Here is a 21,431-nt window from a genome sequence, read left to right as displayed (position 1 = left end):
AGCCTGAAGACAGTAAGAAATGCTGAGGGTGCAAATACACGGGAACGCTCATACACTGCTGGTAAACCCTTTCAGGGTGCAATTTGGTGATATCTCGTAAATTTTACAGTGTCCCTGCCTTATGATCCAGAATTTCTACCTTAGAGAAACCCTTGTACACAAGGAGACATGCACAAGAATTTTTATTGTAGCAATTTTGTTACAGTAGAAACCTAGAGAACATTCTCAAAGTCAGCCAAAGGAGAATAGGCAAATAAATGCTAGTACGTATATTCATTTAACAAAAATTAATTAGGTGTTATATGATCTACCAGGCTGGGGTGCTTGTAATGTTCTATTTTATCTGGGTGCTGATTACTCTAGTGTATTCACCTGTGAAAATACATAAAACTAACCACTTGGGTGTTGTGTACTTTTCTCTGTGTTTCTTTAGAGAATTTTAGCCAACTAAGATCTTGAACTTTATCAATATGGACTAAATATCCACTATTTACATATACAGAAACTCTATCCATATGTACACTATATTTTATATAATATACATATATATTTATACACATTTATACAGAACTCTGTACATCCATTATATATAACATAAATATATAATAAATATATAATGTAAATATTTATATATGTAATTTATATTATTTATATATATAGTTTTACACAAATGTCTCATCATCCTCTGGATGACGTGTTAGACTGTTCTTTCAAAATACTTTATTATCTAACTTTTCATCATGTAATCATTTTATTTAAAAGGCTGAGTCTCAGAATTGTGAATTGCTGAGTTTTCATAAGAAGTATGAGGGTTAGATTCAAAATTAAGGTTCTCATCTTGGGCAGGATATCTCTTATTTGCCTCCAACCCCTGCTCCCCAACCCCATCCACTTTCCACCCTTCTCTACCTCCATGTCCAGAAAGACTGGTCTGTATAGACTCTATAGAAGGCTCCCATGCCTTTGGCTCCAGGGTGAATTCTGCAAAAGGAGACTCCCACAGGAGATGGGAAGGAAGAAGGACAAAGATTTTCTCCCCAAGACTCCTCCCTCCCAGAGATCTGCTGAGGGCTCACACTGTGACCTAGGACTGATGTGACCACGGTAGGTCACAGATCTTATTAATCACTCTCTCCCTACAGCTGTTCCCTCGCATTGCCCACTCAGACTTGGAGCCTCCTGGTGGGCCTCCTGATGGCACTCTCCCTGGAGTACTGCACTGGCTTTTGTGGTTTCGCTACATCCTATCTAAACCTTTGTAAATAGCCCTTTTTAATCTCTTCTCAAATAACCAGTCTATCACTTGTTTCCTCCTGAGAGCCTGACTGGTTATGTCCCCAAGCCCAGTTTGAGGGAAAGTAACAACCTTGATTCTCATTTCTACCATTTTCCTAAGTGGCCTTCACCACTCTTCCCTCCCACCCACCCCGCTCCATTTCTCGTTTTTTAAAAAGCATGGACTAACCCACTCCTCTCAGCCTATCGTTCATACCTAGAATAAGAGGATTTTTTTTTTTTTCAGTGCTTTACTCTTGGATTTATAAAGAAAAGACAAAGTATGAGGTTGGCTTGGCTACCAGCTGGGTAATTTTAAGCCCTCAAGCATTTGTGACAGTCATTTGATTTTTTATAAGAGCCTGTTGTTTTCTTGACTAGGCTGCGGTGATGAAGGCAGACATTAGTAGTTCAACAGATTTCCATCCCCCCCCATTGGACTAGCTATCTTTACCCTTTACCTTTTGCCCCACACCACAGTGTCCCCAAATATTTCTAGTTAGTAAATTAGTTTAGGAAGGTCCATAAATAATTTCAAATCCCTAGAGCAGTGTTCTATACAGTGATATGTCAATGTGATGCTTCTGTGAGAATTTGCAGACTCCCAAGTCTTATCCCAAACTTAACTAAACCAGAATTGCTGGTGATAGAACCCAGGAATCTTTATTTTAAACAATATCTCCAGGTAACCTTTTTTTTCTTATTGAAGTATAGTTGATTTACAATATTGCATTCATTTCAGGTGTATAGCAAAGTGATTCAGTTTTGTATATCTATATATTTTTTCAGATTATTTTTTGTTAGAGGTTATTACAAGATATTGAATATAATTCTCTGTGCTATATAGTAAATCCTTGTCGCTTATCTATTGTATATATAGTAATTTGGATCTGTTCATCCCATATTCCTAATTTCTCCAGGTAATTCTTAAACATTCTTAATAAGATTGGAGGGCAACTGCCCTAGAGAAACAAATAATGCATGACTTTTGTACTTTTAAACAACATCCAAAACAATTCCTATATGGAAACACTAACTGCAATGATATGTTGGTAGTTTTGTCCCTGAGGGTGCCAGATGACTATATTTCTGTCTTTACACACAAAATTGATTTGACTGAAAGTAATTACTACTGTACAGTTGAGTCTCATAGTCATTAACTACTTCCTAACAGATCAGTTCTGCTGATAATCAGATCTTCAACAGCAAGACTCCACCAATATACGGCTGCAATCAGAGACTAAAAACGAGTCTATAACTTAGGCAATCAAAATTTGTTAAGTAAATTCACATTTCAGTTGCTTAATATTTAAAGAGACTCTGAAACAAGAATGAAGTTAACAGGCCATTCTATAGCAAATATTTATAACGTGAAGTACCTTCATTTTATCAAGTACAAATTTATTTGGCTTAAAAGTGTGAGCTACACTGGGGTGAGTAGTCAATAAAAGGCAAGAATAATCAATCATGTTTTTTTCATTTAGGACAGGATTATCAGACAATCAACTTGTCACCAAGTAACCAATAAAAGTCATTTTACTTAACTAATCAACTATCTACCTAATTAAATGTGAGAAAAAATTTACATAAGTGAATAAAGATGGTATGGGGACAGCTCATTGTATGATATGATAGGAGAGTTATTTCCAACTCTAATATTCTATGATTCTGTAAGTTATTTTGCAGAAAAAAGTGAAAATTTTATGAAAGTATGAATACAAGTTTTATTCTAAATGGTATATGTAAAAGTAATGAAGAGAAGTATATATGCAAAAAAAACGATGTTTATATCTACCTGATGAGCTCATGGATAATTTTCAATTTTTTAAAGATATTTTATACTTTTAAATTTTTTTCTATAATTAGCACATACCTCTTTGATATGTGTAGAATACATTATGACCAAAAAAGACTGTCAAAAAAAGGTAGGAATTGCTTTAGTGAATTTTCCAAGCAACTATGGCTTTAAGGAAACCAAGTTATTGTTAATTAGGGTTGGGAGATGCTAGTAGAATGCATCCAAAGCAAAAGAACACTTTGGAAATAACAGACAATCTATGGAGGAAGAGAACTGTGGAAATTAGTCCTGACCTTATGCAGTATTTAATGAAGCAGAAATTAAGTCTATGCATATGGTAATTAAAGATGAAATCTGACATTAATTTTAAAAAACTAGCTACCTTTTCTCTGATTGCAGAGTTCCAGGAAGAGTGATGTTCGGTTCAGTCAAAGTCAGGGCAAAAGACATGGTAAATTGGATTTATTTGATGTAAGAGGACAGCTTTTGTTCCTAGGATATTTGCATTGTTTTGTTATTAAAGTTCTCTTTATTTCTGATTAACACATGAACTCCTCCAGTGCAGACACATTAACGTTAGCATTTTCTGAAAGGTCTACCTTGTGCCTCATTTCCATGGCAACCAGGCCCTGCAGCTAGGCAAAGAGAAGACATAATTCATTTTTTCTGAAGCGCCACTGAGTTCATATCTAATTCACATGTGTAGGTTTATGTGTGCTATGGGTGACTGTGTGCGTATATGTGTCGATGAATGCATATACACATAGATGATTGACTGTGGCAATATCAGAGAATGGGAAAAACAATGTCCTTCCACAAAGAGGAAACCTTGGACATTAGAGTTGGCTTTGTCTTTACAGGCAAATCAGAATAAAGCCATTAACACTGAGTTTTGGCAGAGGAAAGAAAGATCATTTGTTATTTATATTTGCAAATTTCCAATGCTTACTATGGTTGAGAAAAATTATGTAAGAAATATAAGTCCCTGGGTATTTTATGACCTCAATATTTCACCCTAACATTGTTTTTCACAATTGTTTAAAGTCAGCCAGAAGCATAGTATTTGAGGTAAGAAATCACTTACATTTAAATTAAATTAAACTCCTTGGAATGTGTGTAGAACAGAATTAGTAAAGAAGAAATATGAGGATACTTAATGACTGATATAAAGAAAATACAGATATATAGTCATAATAATTATATATAAAATGATGGTGACATTGTAATCATTATTGTTTATTGTAATTAGCTTCCAAAATAGCCCCCAATGATCCCTGCTTCCTGGTATTCACACCCTTGTGGAGTCTCCTCTCACACTGTACTAGGGTTGGTTCGTGTGATACACAGAATATAGCAGAAGTGATGGCATGTCACCTCGGTGATTAGGTTATAAAAGACACTGAAGATTCCATCTGGAGATTAGGTTATAATAGACAGCGAGACTTCCATCTTGGTTCCTCACCCTCTTTCCTGGGTAACTTGTTTTGGGGGAAGCCAACTACCAGGTCATGAGGAACTCTATGAGGAGGCCCAGATGTTGAAGAACTGAACCCTTTGGTCAACAGCCATATGAGTGACCTTGAAAGTAGACTCCAGCCCATTCAAGTCTTCAGATGACTGCAGCTCTGGACAGTATCTTGAGAGATCCTGAGCCACAACCACTTAGCTAAGCTGTTTCTGGATTCGTGATTCGCAGAAACTATGTGAGATAGTAAATTTCTTTCATTTTAAGCTGCTAAGAAATTTGGGTAACTTGTTGTACAGCAATTGTAGCGAATACAGATTTTGGTACCAAAAATAAACATGAAAAAGAAGTGGCAAGAGAGAAGTAGGGAAAGGTAAGCTTGGTCATGAATGATCATGAAGACTTAACATATGCTGACCAGGGAGTTTGAAATGTATCCTAAAAACTATGGGTAGCCACTGAAGATTTGTTAGCAAGGGAATAGAATGATCAGATATGTATTTTAAATCACTTTTGTAACATCATATAGATAATGGTTTAGAAGGAGGCAACACAGAATGTAGAGATACCAGTTAGGATCACTTGCAGAAATCCAAATAAGAGATGATAAGGATCTGAACTAAGGCAGTGACTATGAGGTTGGAGAGAAGGAGAGGATTTGAGAGACATTAATAAGGCAGAATGTAAAGGACTTGGAGTGGAGTAAACCTCACATTTTTGACTAAGATGTGTGGGTTGATAATGGTGCCATCTACTGAAATAGGGAAGATAAGAGAATGCATTTGGTTTTAGACAGGCTGAGTTTGAGGTACAGAAAGAGCTTTCTATCAGTCTCTTGATTACATGGGTTTGGAGCCTAAAAGAGTTGTCTAGATGGGATATCTTTTGAGGGTCATCATCACACTGTGAGTCATTGAAACTATGGCAGTGAATAAGACCACTCAGAGGGAGAATGTGGGAGGAGAGGGAAACAGCAAGAGTAGGAGGAGGGCCATGGAGGAGAAGGCAAAGAAAAAGTCTATAAAGATTCAATTTGAAAGGTAAGGAAAAACAACAACAACAACAGAGTATAACGTGAAAAAAGTCAAGGAGGAAGTGTCAGGAAGTGTAGAGTGGCCACCGGGGTTAAAGTGTTAAAAGATCTAGTTACATAAGGACCAAATAGGAGCTGAGTTTCAGACCTGTTGGGAGAGGTCAGGGGAAGGTGATGCTAAGCATTTGTTCCTGAAAATGACTAATTCTGGCAAACAACCACAACACTTTCTCCTTTAATGAGGGATCAAGAAGAAAAGAGGCTTCCATAAAAACATAATTAAGGAGATGGGTAGCTTGCTATAGGAACTCCACTGTGCTCCCCCTAAAGACCTACCTTCTCATGGAAGAGGAGTGAAGAGTGTGGACCGTGTAACTGTCTAGATTGGGCTCAGAACTAGCTCTTCTACTCTCTAGCTGTGTGTCCTTGAGTGAGTCATTTAATCTCTCTAAGCTTCAGTTCCTCATCTTTAAAAGAGAAACAATGTCTTCTTTGCATGGCTGTTGTGAAGATTAAACTCATCCACTTATTCAGTGCCCTTCACTAGGCCATGTGCCAGGCACTAGAGACAGAGCAATGAGTAAAAGAGATTTGGTCCCTCTGTTCATGGATTTTACAGTCTAGTGAAGGAGATAGCTAATCACACAGGTCTTTAAATTACAATTGCCATTTGTACCGTAAGAGAAAACAGGGAGTTCTGTGATTGTATTTAAAATCTGCCAAAGCCTCTCTAGGAAGTAAGGAAATGCTATTTAAATTGAGTCTTGAAGAATGAGGAGCTGGTTAAGTAAAGAGAGATGGAAGAACCATCCAGGCAGATGGAATAACATACTCCAAATCTCAGAGCTAAGAGGAAGTACGATGCATGTGAAGAACTCAGAAGATGTTGGAATCTAGTGATGCGAATGTGAGTAATTACACAATGTTAGACAGGAGAACTAGACAGCAGCTAGATAATGTGGAGCTTTGAGGGGTATTTCAAGGATTTTGAATTTTATCTTGATAGCAGTGGGCAGCCTTTGAAAAAGTTAAAGTGTAGGAGTGGCATGATTGATTTTTTTCATGACTCTGTATGTCCTCTATTGGGTGGTGACAAGAGTGAATAAGAGAAGATTAATAAGTAGGCTGTTGCAGGACTCCAGGCAGGAGGTGATGAATGGCTTGGATAATGGTGGTGGCCATAGAGGTAGGTGGAAGTAAGCAGATTCAGAATATTTTTATATGTGATTTTTCTCATTCTTCGTTATATCATAAATTTAATAACTACTCATAGAGTTGCTCAAGCCCAAAACCTAAGTTATGCTTGATTCTTTTCTTTTTCTCACTCTTCACATCCAGTCATGTCGGCTCTACCTTAAATATATCTCAACTGCAACCTCATCTCAGCCTTTCCACCCCTGCTACCACCATCCTAACCAAGCCACATCCTCTCTCACCTGGACCGTGGCAAATGTCTCCTAACTAATCTCTGTGTCTACTTCTGCTTTCCAAGCCTATTTTCATAAACCATCTGGAGTGATATTTAAAAAGTATAATTCAGTTAATGTCACTCCACTGCTCAAACAACTCCAATGACTTTTCATCACACCTGGAACAAAATTCAAACTTCTTACCATGGCTCCCTGGCTCCTCTGTGATCTGACCCCTAATAACCACACTTTGGTTTGATTCCCTACACCTTACCCCCCTGCTCACCACTAGCCCCTGGTCACACTGGCCTCCCTTCCATTCCTGGAACTGAGCTTATTCCCACTTCAAAGCCTTTAGACTTGTTCCCTCTGCCTGGATTGCTCTTCCCAGATCTTCCTGAGGCTGTCTCCTTCATATCATTTTGGTCTCTATGAAAAAGAGCCCATTTCACATCCCTTTGCTTTGGTTTTGCCTTCTTAGTCCTAGAGTAACCTGAAAATATTTTTACTTATTTATGCATTTACTCTCTTTTATCTGTCTATCTTTTTAGAAAATGAGCTCTTTGAGGATAAGAACTTTGACACTGAAACAACCCTAGTGTCTAGAATACACTTAGAAGATATAGAAATGAATGAATAAATGAAAATTTAGACAAAACTATGAATGTAAAGACCCTAGTTCTGTTTTTTGGCACACAGGAGACGTCCAATAACAGGTAGTTCCTGTTGTTATTCTCTTTAGTCTGTGTAGTAAGGAGCTACTTTTTCCCCAGATATGATTAAATTATACCGTTGATAACTTGGTTAGTGAGTTATTGTCACCAAATAAAATGAGAGTCTTGGTGTGTGGAGGGGTCATCATGGTGGTTACTTTTGAATAAGTGGAACAGTAATATGAGAAGAGTCTGTACATTCTCAAAATGACTGTGATGGATACACTTTGGGGAGCCACCCCTGCTTCCCACCTGATGGTGGTCACACCCTTTATAGTCCTCTTTTCTTGAGTTTGGGCAGGGCCTGTGACTTTCATATAACCTATAGAATAGGGCAAAAGTAATGGCATGTCACTCCTGTGATTAGGTTATTTTGTATGACAACGATAATGAGATGTCACTCCTGTGATTATGTTATATTATAAGGACTGTATAGGCAGACTGGAATTAGAGAGGATTTCTCTCCCTTGCTGGTTTTAAAGAAGTAAGCTGCCATGTTGTGAGGTAGCCTGTGGAGAGGCCACATAGCAATGAACTGTGGGTGGCCTCTAGGAACGGAGAGCAGCCCCGAAATAATAGCCAGCAAGGAAACAGGGCCCTCAGTCCTGCACCCACAGGAAATGAATTCTGTCAACAACCTGAAAAGGCTTGTAAGTGGATCTTTCCTGAGTCAAGCCTGTGATGAGACTGCAGTCCATCCTGACACCTGGATTTCAGTCTGGTAAGACCCTGAAGCAGAGAGTCCGGCTAAACTGTGCCTGGATTTCTGACATACAGAAATTTTGAAATAATAAATGTGTGTTGTTTTAAGCCAGTAAGTTTGTTGTAATTTGTTACATAGCAATAGAAAACTAATACAAGAACCATATACAGAAACTAAAGAAAAGCAAAATTTAGTCAAATATAAAAAGGACATGCCAAATACATATATATGTATGTATAACAATCACTTTGCTGTAAATCAACTATACTTCAATTCTTTAAAAAGGCCATTAAATAGAGTTATCTAAAAATGAAATGAGTTTCATCTGAGAGTACTAACTTTCTCATTGCTGAAAGTGTTCAAGTGGTTAAAATGTGGTTAGTTTATCAGCAAGGAGGCAGGAGATTGGATTGGTTATCCTCACAGGGTTCCTACCACATTAAAAATGATATGATTTTAAGAATGAATTATCACCATTGACCTGGCACAGTAAAACCTGTGGATAAACACAAACAATCCCTGCTTACACAACTAAAGTAGCTGTCAAAATTTCATATCCCCAACCAGCAAAAGCTTATTCAACGGAGCCACTTGCTTTTAAAGTCCAAAATAAAGACACAAAAATAAACTCTTTTCATTTTGCTTTTTGAAAGCACAACATAGTGTTTTGGTTAAAAAGCAGTTATATTCATTTGGTTCCATGCTTTCAACAATTCTAAGAAATCTTAAAAAAAAAAACACTATACACGGGGAGGGGGAAGGGTAAGCTGGGACGAAGTGAGAGAGTGGCATGGACATATATACACTACCAAATGTAAAATACATAGCTAGTGGGAAGCAGCCTCATCGCACAGGGAGATCAGCTCGGTGCTTTGTGACCACCTAGAGGGGTGGGATAGGGAGGTGGGAGGGAGACGCAACGAGGGGGGGGTGGGATATGGGGATATATGTATATGTATAGCTGATTCACTTTGTTATAAAGCAGAAACTAACACACCATTGTAAAGCAATTATACTCCAATAAAGATGTTAAAAAAAAAAAATAAAACACTATACCCATGTGGCCTGGTTCTGGTGCCAAAAGGAGGTAGATCATTTTAAAATTACCAACAAAAAGGCAAGTTAATACTGAGAGGAAATATCTGTGAATCTTTTCTCTGGGGGTGAGGGAGGTATAAGGACTTGTATCCAGAATACATTAAAAACTCCTACAATTCAATAATAAGAAGACAAACAACTCAGTTAAAACTTGGGCAACGGTTTGAATAGGTATTTCACCAAAGAAGATATTCAGATAGCTAACAAAGACATGAAAAAATACTTAACATCATTAGGTATTAGGGAAATGTAAATTAAAGCCACAATCAGATCCCACGTCACACCCACTAGAGTGGCTATAATAAAAAGACAACAATGAGTTCTGCCAAAGACATAGAGAAAAATGAACCCTCATACATTTCTGGTGGGAATGTAAAATGGTGCAGCCACTTTGGAAAACAGTTTGATAGTTCTTTTAAAAATTAAACATAAATTTACCATACAACCCAGCAATTCCACTCCTAGGTATCTACCCAACAGAAAGAAAAACATTTGCCCATCCAAAAACTTATACGTGAATGTTCATCGAAGCATTATTCACAATAGGCAAAGAGTTAGAAACAACCTAAACATCCATCAACTAACGAATGGATAAACAAAATGTAATACATCCATACAAATAGGAGTGAACTATTTGTACATGCTATGATCTAAAACACTGTGCTGAAGGAAAGAAGTCAGATGCAAAAGACTGCAGATGGTATGATTCCACTTATTTGAAGTATCCAGAATTGCAACTATATATAGACAAAAAGCATACTAAGCGATCAGTGTTTGAAATGGGCAGAGGGGATGTTTTTGGGTGATAGAAAATGTTCTGAAATTGAATTGTGATAATAATTGTACAATTTTGTAAATTTGCTAAAAATCATTAAATTGTACACTTAAAATGGGTTAATTTTATGGTATGCAAATTAAACCTCAATAAAACTATTTAAAAAATACCTCCTTTTAAAATACTATCTACTAGACAATAACGTCATTTGAAAACAGGGATATACAAATGGTCTCAGGGACCCTCCCCTCCTAGGTGGAGTTTATAGATGGGTACAAAGGCAAACCTCATGAATCCAGGCTTTCATAATTTTATCAGGGAGTAGGAAGAAGTGGATTAATGTTTGCCCCTAGGGAAGGCGTCGGTAAGTAAAGTCACTATGACACAAGCTAACAGAGGCAGCCTTGGAATATTTACAAAGAACAGACTTTGGAATTCCCTGTGAATACTTTAGAAGCACTCATTTTTTAATACAAGGATCTGCTGGTATAAAGTATTTTTATACATTAGAGCAGATCATTTCACACTCCTGCAACATAATCTTTTGATAGCATCATTTGTTTCTGCATCGAAATATTTAAAATATTATTCAGTTCAGACATCTCATTGAATCAGACATGTCTTTCCATGTCTACCCGAGTGTGTTTAAATGAGCTATTCATACCTCATTTCTGGAATTATTAATCTAATTATACTTTGACCAAGAATATGTATATACATATCATGCACTTACACATTTTAAGGGACAGAGGCTATATAAGTAGCTAGAAATGTATATTTAATTTTGGGGAGCTGCGGATACATTTTTGACCTTAACATTGCAATCGTGTACCTGGAATGCGATGGTCCTCTTTCCTGGGAAGTCTGGGAGGACAGACTTCCATCAAGGGAGTTTCCTCTGTGGCAGCCTGAAATGGTGGCCTTGGGTGAGATGGAATCTGACTGGAACATTTCAGAGACCACCTGGAGTCCCTTCTGGGGGTGGAGATAGTAGATTAGTGCTTTTTTTTCCTTCAGGCATATCCTCTAGAATTATCTATCATATTACATACATTGTTTTTTAAATTAAAAAATTTTGCAGCATAGTTAAATATCATGTCATAGACAAAGGGATTTTGCCTTCATTTAAGAGGGAATGGAAACTGGCTTCTAGAGAGCCCCTGTGTCATTCTAAGCCTTAGGCTAAGTACTTTCATGTCCTTTATTTCACTTTGCCCTTGATTCTTTTCTTTTTCACCTCCATGTCCAGTATCTACAGAAGAAGAGCTACAAACCAACAATTCATCAAAGATACACCAATACTGAGGTGAACTGAATAGAGACATGAGGCAGAAAACAAGGGTCAGGTTAGAAAGAGCTAATCAAATCAGAGACAAAACATAAGAATGAAAGTGCAAGGTTCAGGTTTTTCCATTACTCATCAGGGGGGCATGTAATACATTTTTCCAATTGGATACAATTACCTTTACTTGTATGTACAAATTCATTTCACTTTATTTACAGAGTAGTTTAATTACATTTAGCTGATAAATGTAATTCTGCCCAGGTAATGTGAGCTATTTTTCCATCAGTATTACAGATAAAATTCTTTGCTAAAAGATAAAGACCCTCAAAAACTGATCATAGCATTTTAGCCCTTACAATTTCTATTTGCATCTGTAAAGTAAGAAAGCATTGTTCAAACTTGATGCATAGAGAGACAAATACACCTAGAAATTTGATGAAATAAATCCTCTGAATTTGATCAAAGAATCCTTCCGCATGAACATATTATGTGTGTTTCACGTTAGATTTTTGGAGATAAAAAAATATTGGATGAACCTGAACCTTGAAATCCAGAGCTTACAGTTTAGTTTTAAGAGAGGTAAATGCAGGTTACAGCAGCACATCTGATAGAAGTATAATGCAAGCCACATATAGGAGACACACATCTAATTTTTAAAGTAGTAAAAAGAAATAGGCAAAATTAAAATTTTAATAATATAGTCTGTTTAATCCCAAATTTTCATTTCAACATGTCATCAATGTAAGTGTTACTAATAAGTATTTACATTTTTTTTTATACTAAGTTTTCAAAATCTGGTATACATTTTATACTTAACACCAATTCAGACTATTCAATCAATTCAAACTAATCATATTTCAAGTACTCAATAGCCAAATGGGCCTGGTGGCTATCATATTGGACAGTGTAGGTTTAAAGTAATTAGACAAGAGTTCATGGGGAGTCAAGATCTAAATTCGTTCCTAAAAGAAAGATACAATTTAGATAGACGACAGGGAGGAAGAAACAGTCTGAGGAAAGACCCAGAGACTAAAACTGCATGCTCTGCCCCCTGGGAGCAGTGCTTAACTAACTGAAGGGATAATCAGGGTCACCTAAGAAGGATGATGTCAAGTGGTGGAATGCACAGAGAGCCAGGGAGAGGAGTGTGGTCTTGAGGTGATGGTTGATGGGATCCACTAAAGGTTCCTAAGGAGGAAGGGATATAATAAAAGGATGGCACCTTGTATATAATGAGCCTCTGTGGAATGATGAGTTAATAAATAAATGACGCATTAGGAAGATTAGTCAGGCATTATGAACTGATATTTATGTGAAGCAGGAGAGGCTAGAGGTAGAAAATCCAATCTGTGGTTCCAGCTGCAATCTAGTTAGAGGACCTGGATTTAGGGGGGTAACAGTGCACACTTGAGCAACAGGATGAAAAGAAAACAATATGACTCAAGAAATCAAATGGAGAGGATTAAAGAGACTGAAATGTGGGATTTATGTATTTCATTGTATCTAAGATGTCTTCAAGTTGTAAGATGCACCATTATTTTATGTATGAATAAGAAAAAATTTCTGTTAATTAAATTAGGACACTTCTTATCAGTGAGAACTTTTTATTTTATACTTATTAAAAAGGTCTACCTTAGCCTTATTTATGCAGAGCTTTTGATTATATATCCATCCCATGTATATGTAAAAAGGAAAATATAAGTGAAATAAATTTGTTAGGTATTCCTAAAATTCTTTCACATTTAGCAATTTCAACTCAGAGCTGTTGATATATATTTTTCCATAGAATAACTTCCTCTGTGTCAAGAGTGTGATTTCTTAAAAGAGTGCTTCACTATCCCCTCTGACACACTCTTCTAAGCCACTGACCCTGATTCTGCAAACCTAGATGCTGAAAATGACCAAATTTATGCTGCAAGAATGACAATCATATCAAGACTTCTACCAGGCAGGGAGATGGTAAGAGGCCAAAGATCATGAAATACACTAGATTTCAAATATGTTAAAAGTGAAAAAAATGTACATCTTAGAATAGATGAAATACAGCATATAAATCACCGTGTCTATACTTAGCAATTGCTCAGTAGGAGATATACTAGGACTCCAAAATTTCCAGTTTTGAGGGTGAAAAGGATGATGCCACTCCTGGCAATGATGCGTGAGTTGGAAAGAGGATCCAATTTTGATGGAAAGCAGTAAACTGTATTTTTCACATGCTGAACTGGAAGCGAAAGCAGATCATCTAACACGTATTAAGTTAATGACAGTATACATTTCTATGTGGCTTTGAACTACCCTGGTCTTCGTTTCTCTTCTGAATCAAATAGTGCATGATGAATTTACATTAAATTATATTCTGTTTTATTACGCATCTTCTGTTTTATGTGGATTGGTCTTGATTCCTCATTAAACTTTAGTTTCCTTAAAGGATGCTGTATCTTAAGCCTCCTTTCCTTCCCCACTGCTGCAGTACTATTGTACCTATATTAGGTTTGCCTAGCAAATATTAAGAGATTCAATAATTGAGAACAAGATGATACTTGAGTTAATGCAGGACGAATAATGATAACTAACATTTATTGTTACGTGCTAGCCATTGAGATAAAGCACTGGTCAAGTCTTACCCTTCACACTACACTATGTTCAAGGAATGACCACCTTTCTTCTCATGATTATAATACACTCACCTCTCGGTGTCTTGTGTCTTGATTTGGCGATTCACAGGTCTGACTTTGACTGTTGACAGGAGAGCTTCTCTTAGCTGCAAAGATGGATGAAATCCCACCACAAATTTTATAAGTTTATATGTTATATAAGGTATTTTATTTCCTAAGTTCATTCCACTTTCAAATCAAAAACCTATTTTAATAGATCATTAAAACCTTGAAAGAGGACATTTAATAGCATACGTTGTAAGAGAAATCACATAACCAATTCAAAAATCTTAGCATTTCTAGGTTATCAATATAGATTTCTTCATTTATTCAGTACAACTCAATAGGTTAAGGTGCTAAAAGTTGGCCACATTAAAAATTATAACAGTTAACATCTACATAGTACCTAATATCTGTCAAGTCCTTTTCTAAGCATTTTACATATATCAACTGATTTAACACTTACAGTAACCCTGTAATAACTTATGGTATACTTCCAGACCCATTTTACAGATGAAGATACTAAGGAACAGGGAATTTAACTTGCCCAAGTTCACTGACCCTTACAAAAATGTTCCAGCCCAGGCTACCTGGTTCCAGGTGCTTTACTGAACACAGTAAGCTGCCCCTGAGGTAAGATTCAAACCAGTCACATATTTACCAGAGGATCAATGGGAAGCCAAAACAACAGGCTCCATTTGAATTGGAATACTTTGGTGCTGAGAGGCAAAGTGATTTACCAAATCACAAAGCAAGACACCAGAGGAGTGTCACTCATGTGTCATTGTTTTTCTTCTGGCCATGCTAAGTTGAGTTTAATTTTCCCTCAGTGGGCATCTTTCAAGTCCACAGGCATCAAGCAGAGGGTAAGGAACCCGCTGTGAATATCACTGAGAAGCAAAGGGAGGGGGGAAGTGAATAGCTCAGGTGCTTTCATGGAGGGACATGATTCCTTAGTTTTTATACAAGTGTTAACCTCATTCCATCCATGCATTCTGAAGTAGATCACTTCCGACTATGGCATCTTTACTTAGTTCCTTGATATCTGAATATTATGGTAGACTGTTACTCTTTAATTTACAATTTATTTCAATAGTTAACGGATTATATACATGTAAATTGAGGGGTTAGTCTACTTTTACTGTATGAAAAATTTCATCTTTTGAATGGCTATAATAAGCATGATTTTTCACTATAAGCATCTTATCACGTGTATGAATAATATGCAACTCCTTAGTTTACAAAATCCCTTAACATGCTATGAACCTTGCAAGCTTGTGTTAAGTTATAGGGGAAAATAAAGCATGTAAGAACTTGTTTATGGTTTCCTTCCCTTTACAAAGCTCTTTTACATTCATAATCCTCCATTGTCTGCAGAGAAACCTTATAAAGTTAACAAACTATATATATATGTATACATATATATACTTCTGTATATACTTCAGTGTGTGTATATATACACACACACACACACACACACACACTCTTCTGTAGATTTCCCACATAATTTATCTCTTTTTAAATTTTGTTATTGTTGCTAAAAGTTGGGCTGGGAATAGATGTAATTAAGCACTCTCTATAAAATGGGCACTTTATATGCATGCTTATTGACTCCTCACTATGAAGCCATATAAGGTGGTATTTTTATCTCCATTTTAAAGAAATAGAAATGCTCAGGGAGGTTAGGTTACATACATGGTAAGAGATAGATCTGGGGTGGAGCATGAACTTTTCAGGCACTTTTCAAGCTATCATGTTGTACTCTTTCTACAATTCGACAGTAGGACTATTGCATTGGACAATTCCTGTAGTGAAATGCCTTGACAAAAAAAAAAACAAAAAAACAACCCACTAAGGCGAGATTGTTAAGGAGCTGCTACTCCATCTACCATAATGATAAAATAATAATGGCTACCACTTATTCACTTACTATGTGCCTGGCATTCTTCTAAGTAATGTTACATATATTAACTCATTTATTCCTCATAACAACCCTGTAAGTACTTGTAATACTGTGTTTTGACCCCTACCCTATTTTACAGATGAGGAAACACAGGCACAGGAAGTTTAAGTGACTTACCCAAAGCCATACAACTCAACAGCTTGTGCTCCTGGTTTAGAGTTTCTCATCATGTAAATGAGCCCTGTACCAGGGGCACCTAGATAACTCCCTGAAGAAGTTTTCTTCCTCTTGGTTTCTTAAGAGCAAATCATCCCATCGCCCTCACTCCTATGTATGCTGACACTGTCCCACTGGGTGTCTGAGTCACAAACCTGTAATGATGTTCCTGATGGGCTTCACCAGTGCTGTGAAGCCAGAGACTTCGGGCTGTCTGTGCTCCCACATGGGCTGCCATATAACAAGCCCACTCGCCAGTCGGAACGTGAGGTCAGATTCCTGGGAGAAGAGAAGATCTATATCCAAGAACTGGCTGAACGGACCAGTCAATGCAATGGTTAACATCATTCACACAATAGTTTGTGGCACAAACTATTGGGTGTAAGATAGGCTCAAGGATGTATTGTACGACATGGGGAATATAGCCAATATTTTGTAATAACTATAAATGGAAAGTAACCTTCTAAAATTGTATAAAAAAAGAATATCATTCACACGATTATTTTCTAAGTAGGCTGATCTTCAAGACATTCCTTCATCACTCTGATGAGTATTTCTAGGGTAAACCAATAGCCTTAAATTATCATCATAATTACGATAGAAATCACGGTGGTCTGCTTTAGGCAAAATGAATAATTAATTAAGATGCAGCTTTGGGCAGAGCATGAAACACACAATTATTGTTTTCTGTTAGCAGTGATTGAGGCCTTTTTATTTCAAGGGTCTTGGCAGATCTCTTTACTTGTGGTTATTGTTATTATTCCTCTTAATGATTTAATTGTCCTTCTTTCTCCCTCATAAGGCAATATCCTCAGATGCTATTCTGACTTTCTATTCTCCAGTCCATCTCTTGTTCTTGCATTTCATGGAATCAGCAACATATAGTTAGACCCTTCTTAGTATGTTATTTTATGTTGTTGCCTTCTCAACAATCTTTAATTCCCTGAGGGCAGCGGTGTAGCCACAGCCCATCATCATCACAATGCTAAATACAGCATTAGGAATTGGGTGCATGATAGGTACTTGCTAAATTGTACTTACTTTACAACCCATACTCATTTGATTATCTACAATTGAAAGTCTCTTCCAGGGAGTACATTCTCTGCTTCATCATTACATCATTTTGAGTGGCTGAGATGTTTAAAATGCAATTGTATAAGTACAAATGTATGACATTCTGAGGTTACATTTTCAACAACTCGGCCTCTCAAAACAACGTAGAGATGGAAGCAGAGGGAGTGATTGCAGATTAATGAACATAACTGAGACCAGGAATTCACAGGGTGGTGATTTGCAACCTGGCTTGCATATTATAATCACCTGGGGAGCTTTTAAAACCTAGGAGGCCCAGGCCCCGCTTCCTCCCCTAACCAGACCAATTAAATTAGAATCACTGTGAGGTTTTCTTGAGTTGCCCCTGGTGACTCTCATGTGTAGCTATGGTTGAAAATCACTGATCTAGAAGGATGAGAGCTAGAAAGAAATTGAAAAAAAGGAAAAAAATTGATTCTGCAAATGGTGAATCAATGTAGCTCAAAGGAAGCTTCAACTGGAAAGGCTAGATGAAATCCCTGAATAAATCTCCACGTTGGTAAAGAGGGGACTCTTCCATAAGCTATAGGCCAAGATCCTGGCACCACAGCAGTACCCATGATGGAAAAGCATCTAGTGTCAGTATTGGAAAAGCATTTGGTCAAATTCATGCCACTTTCATTCTACAAATATTTATAGACCACCTACTGTGTACCTGGTCCTATTCTAGGTTCTGGGATACAATACTGAATAAAGCATACAAAAATCCCTGCTCTCCAGTGCAAAGGAGAAGTAAAGCAGGGAAAGGGAAGTGTCAGACAAGGTGCTGATGTTTTAGACAGGAAGGCCAGGGAAGGCCTTCTTGTGCAGGTGACTTTTGAATAAGGATCTGAATGAAATGAAGGAGCTGCCATGTAGATATTTCCAGAAAAAGCATTTTGTGAAAAGGGATCAGCAAGTGCAAAGGTCCTAAGTGTATCTTGTGTGTCAAGAAACAGCCAAGAGACTGCGGGCCTGGAGTCAAGCGAATGACAGAAGAGTAGAAAAAAATAAGATTGGAGACGTTTTTGAATTCCAAATAATATAGGGCCTGATACGTCATAGTAAGGACTTCAATTACTGAGTAACATGAGAAGTCACTGGAGGGTGTTGAACAGTGGAATGACATGACTCGATGTATGTTTTGAGGATCACTCAGGCTATTGAGAATAGTTTGAGAAAGGGCAAGGGAGGAAAGAGACTAGGGAGCTATTATTATCAACTAGGCGAAAGATCATTATTAGACTAGGGTATTAGTAGAGGGCAAAATGAGAAGCTGTAGATTCTGGATACATTTTGAAGATACAGTTTATAGAATTTGTTAATTGAGTAGAGGTAGAGTGTAGGAAAAAGAGATGTCAAAGATTTTTTGGCTTTGCCACTGATAAAGATGGGCAAGACGAAGGAGGAACAGGTTTGGGGATATCAGGAGCCTAGTTTTAGACATGTTAAGTTTGACAGGCCTGTTAGACATTCAACTACATATACTGAGTAAACAACTAGATAGACAGATCCAAACTTAAGGGGAAAGCAACCCCTTTCCCTTGAAATGGACATGGGGAAGTCTGCATGGTATCATGTATGGTATTAGATCCAGCAATCAGTGAATTAACCATGTGCAAAGTATATCAGATTTGTCTCCAGAAATGAAGAATGATAAATCACAATTGATCTGGTTTTGACAATTTCTTAGTTTCAGAGATTGGTCCTTTTCCACATTTCTTCTAAGTAATCTTGGCACAAATAAAACTCCAATGGACATTGCAACAGGAAGTGGGTTCTCTTAAACTGACATCCTGGCCTTTAACCTCTGCTCTATCCACTCAGTGACAGTTACTGTTATCATTTTGTTTTGTTTGATATAACCCCAACTAGACTGTATATTTCTTGAAGACAAGTTGAGATATCCTTCTGTGCATTTTTCCTTGAACATCAATACATAATTGTTGATTAATTGAGCATATGTTACAGTCTCCAAATAACACCAAATAAATCTGATCATTCTTTAGACCTGAACACCTGCAGAACGGATGGCCAGTTCTTATGTTGATATGCTCCTTTGTAAGTCCTCTTAAGTTGGCTGAATGTATAAACTCTGGGTCACTAATTCCTCTTATAGAAACCCCTTTCATGGGTCACCCAGTGTGATATATACACATATGCACACATGAACAGAAACTCTGTAGTTGGAGAAGGTACTCTATCATTCAAACAGCTGTGGGGTGGGTGGTCTAGAAAGGTTCTGAGAAAAACCAGAAGGTGTAAAAATTCAAAGAATCAACATTTCCACAATGTTGCTTGCAATGAAAGCCTGTTTCCATGATGACATGAAGCAATTCTAAATGTGTTTACTAGTAGCTTAGAGACATCTACTTAAACAACTATTATTTTAAATTCTGTTTTAAAGTTGTTTACTTCAGACATACAAATTTTATAAAAATCTCCTTGAGGGCTTGGATTTTGTTTTATCCCCTGCTGTTTCTCCAGCACTCTGAACAGTGCCTAGCATGTAGTAGGCACTCAATAAATATTTATTGAAGGAATAAGTGATTAGGATCAAATCAAGAAAATGTTGGCAGCACACTTAAAGTAGATTTCTTAGTTGTAACAAATGTTCATCATTAAAAAATTAAATTTGGTCTAAAATTAATAATATATTTGACAGAATTTTCAGATTATTGATTTCATGTAAAATATTTGAGCTAGTTATAAAGTAAAAGCATAAAAATGCATTGAATTATACACTGTCTTACAAAAGGATGAGTCACTTAGATTATTTGCTAATTAGTAAACTAATTCATTCAATAAATATCAATTAAATGCCTACAAAACACAGACACTACATTAGCTACCCAAGATACAATGATAATTCTTATTCTCAAACCATCTGGAATCTAGTAGAAGAGATGGACATATAAAGAGATAATGATAATAAGAAGCTAAAAATAATAATAAAAATATGTCTAATATATTATAGAGATAGAGAAGGAGGGAGGATAGATCTTGAATGAAGTCATAAATGATGAGCAAGAATTTTCTAGGCAGAAGGGTAGGGTAGGAGGGTATTCCAGGTGACATGACCAGCATGAAATAGGCCTGGAAAAAAGCATGTTATGTTCTTAGGGAGACTCCAAGCATTTGGAGCTCATAGGCAGGAGAGGTAGCCACGCAGGTCATGGAGGCCCCAGTTACCACACTGGAGAGCTAGAGTTTCATCCTCTGTATAATGAGAAATCAACAAATTACTTAAGTATGTTTAAGATATGTTCAGATCTGCATTTTAGAGAGATCACTTTGGTGTTGAGGTTGGATTTTATGAGACAAGCCAGGAGACTGTAAATCCAGTTAGAAAGTGGCCCAAGTAAGAGGCCCAAGCAATGGATGATGAAATCTTGGGTTAAGGAGGATAATAGGGATGAAGAAAATTAGGTAAATTTGAGAAGTATTTAAGAGACAAAATGAGTAGAACTCTGTGATTAGTGGAATGTGTAGGTAAGGATGAAGGAGTAATCAAAGGAAGCGCCTAGGTTTTGAGTTTATGTGAATGGGTCCATCACCTGAAATACAGAACATCAGGACAATGGCTCATTCCAGGGGAAATCTGAAATGCCCTTAGATTATCTATCTGGAGAAGCTAGTTGACAAGTTGGTCTAGAGGTTAGGAAAGGAGACTACTTTAGACATATAAAATTAGGTGACCTCAGCCTATTAGGACACACATGGTAAATGAAGCAGGAGAGGAGGTCTCCAAAGAGAAGACAAAGTGAGAAGTGCAAAGGGTCTAGGTTGCATCTCTGGAGAACCACAATGTTAGAGGGGCAGGCAAAGAAGATGAGCTCTCAAAGGAGATAGAGCAGAAATAGCCAGGGATGCAAGGAGAACTAGCAGAGGGTGGTGCCACCAAAGGAATAAAAACCTTCAAGAAGAAAGGATTGTAAGTTCAAATGCAGCTAAAGTTTAGTGAAATGAAGACAGCAAAATAAAGATTAGGTTCAATAGCTCAAGGTTGTTCATGACCTTGATGAGAAGAGTT

At 37.1% G+C, this 21,431-nt stretch overlaps 1 protein-coding gene across 3 annotated transcripts in view; it reads right to left on the bottom strand.

The window, feature by feature from the left end:
- UNC80 (unc-80 homolog, NALCN channel complex subunit) overlaps positions 1–21,431 on the bottom strand; it is a 236,575-nt gene that overhangs the window by 206,157 nt on the left and 8,987 nt on the right. For all 3 annotated transcript variants that reach the window (XM_061204567.1, XM_061204557.1, XM_061204576.1), the window contains exons 5-7: positions 16,483–16,606; positions 14,242–14,315; positions 11,102–11,241 (exon numbers count right to left, since the gene is read on the bottom strand). In XM_061204567.1, coding sequence (XP_061060550.1) covers positions 11,102–11,241; positions 14,242–14,315; positions 16,483–16,606 — 338 coding nt within the window. The remainder of the gene's footprint in view (positions 1–11,101; positions 11,242–14,241; positions 14,316–16,482; positions 16,607–21,431) is intronic.

The sequence above is a fragment of the Eubalaena glacialis genome, chromosome 1 (assembly GCF_028564815.1).
Source record: "Eubalaena glacialis isolate mEubGla1 chromosome 1, mEubGla1.1.hap2.+ XY, whole genome shotgun sequence".
NCBI classification, from domain to species: domain Eukaryota; kingdom Metazoa; phylum Chordata; class Mammalia; order Artiodactyla; family Balaenidae; genus Eubalaena; species Eubalaena glacialis.
The sequence above is the reverse complement of the archived record's forward strand: the minus strand, read 5'-3'. Positions and strand labels throughout refer to the sequence as shown.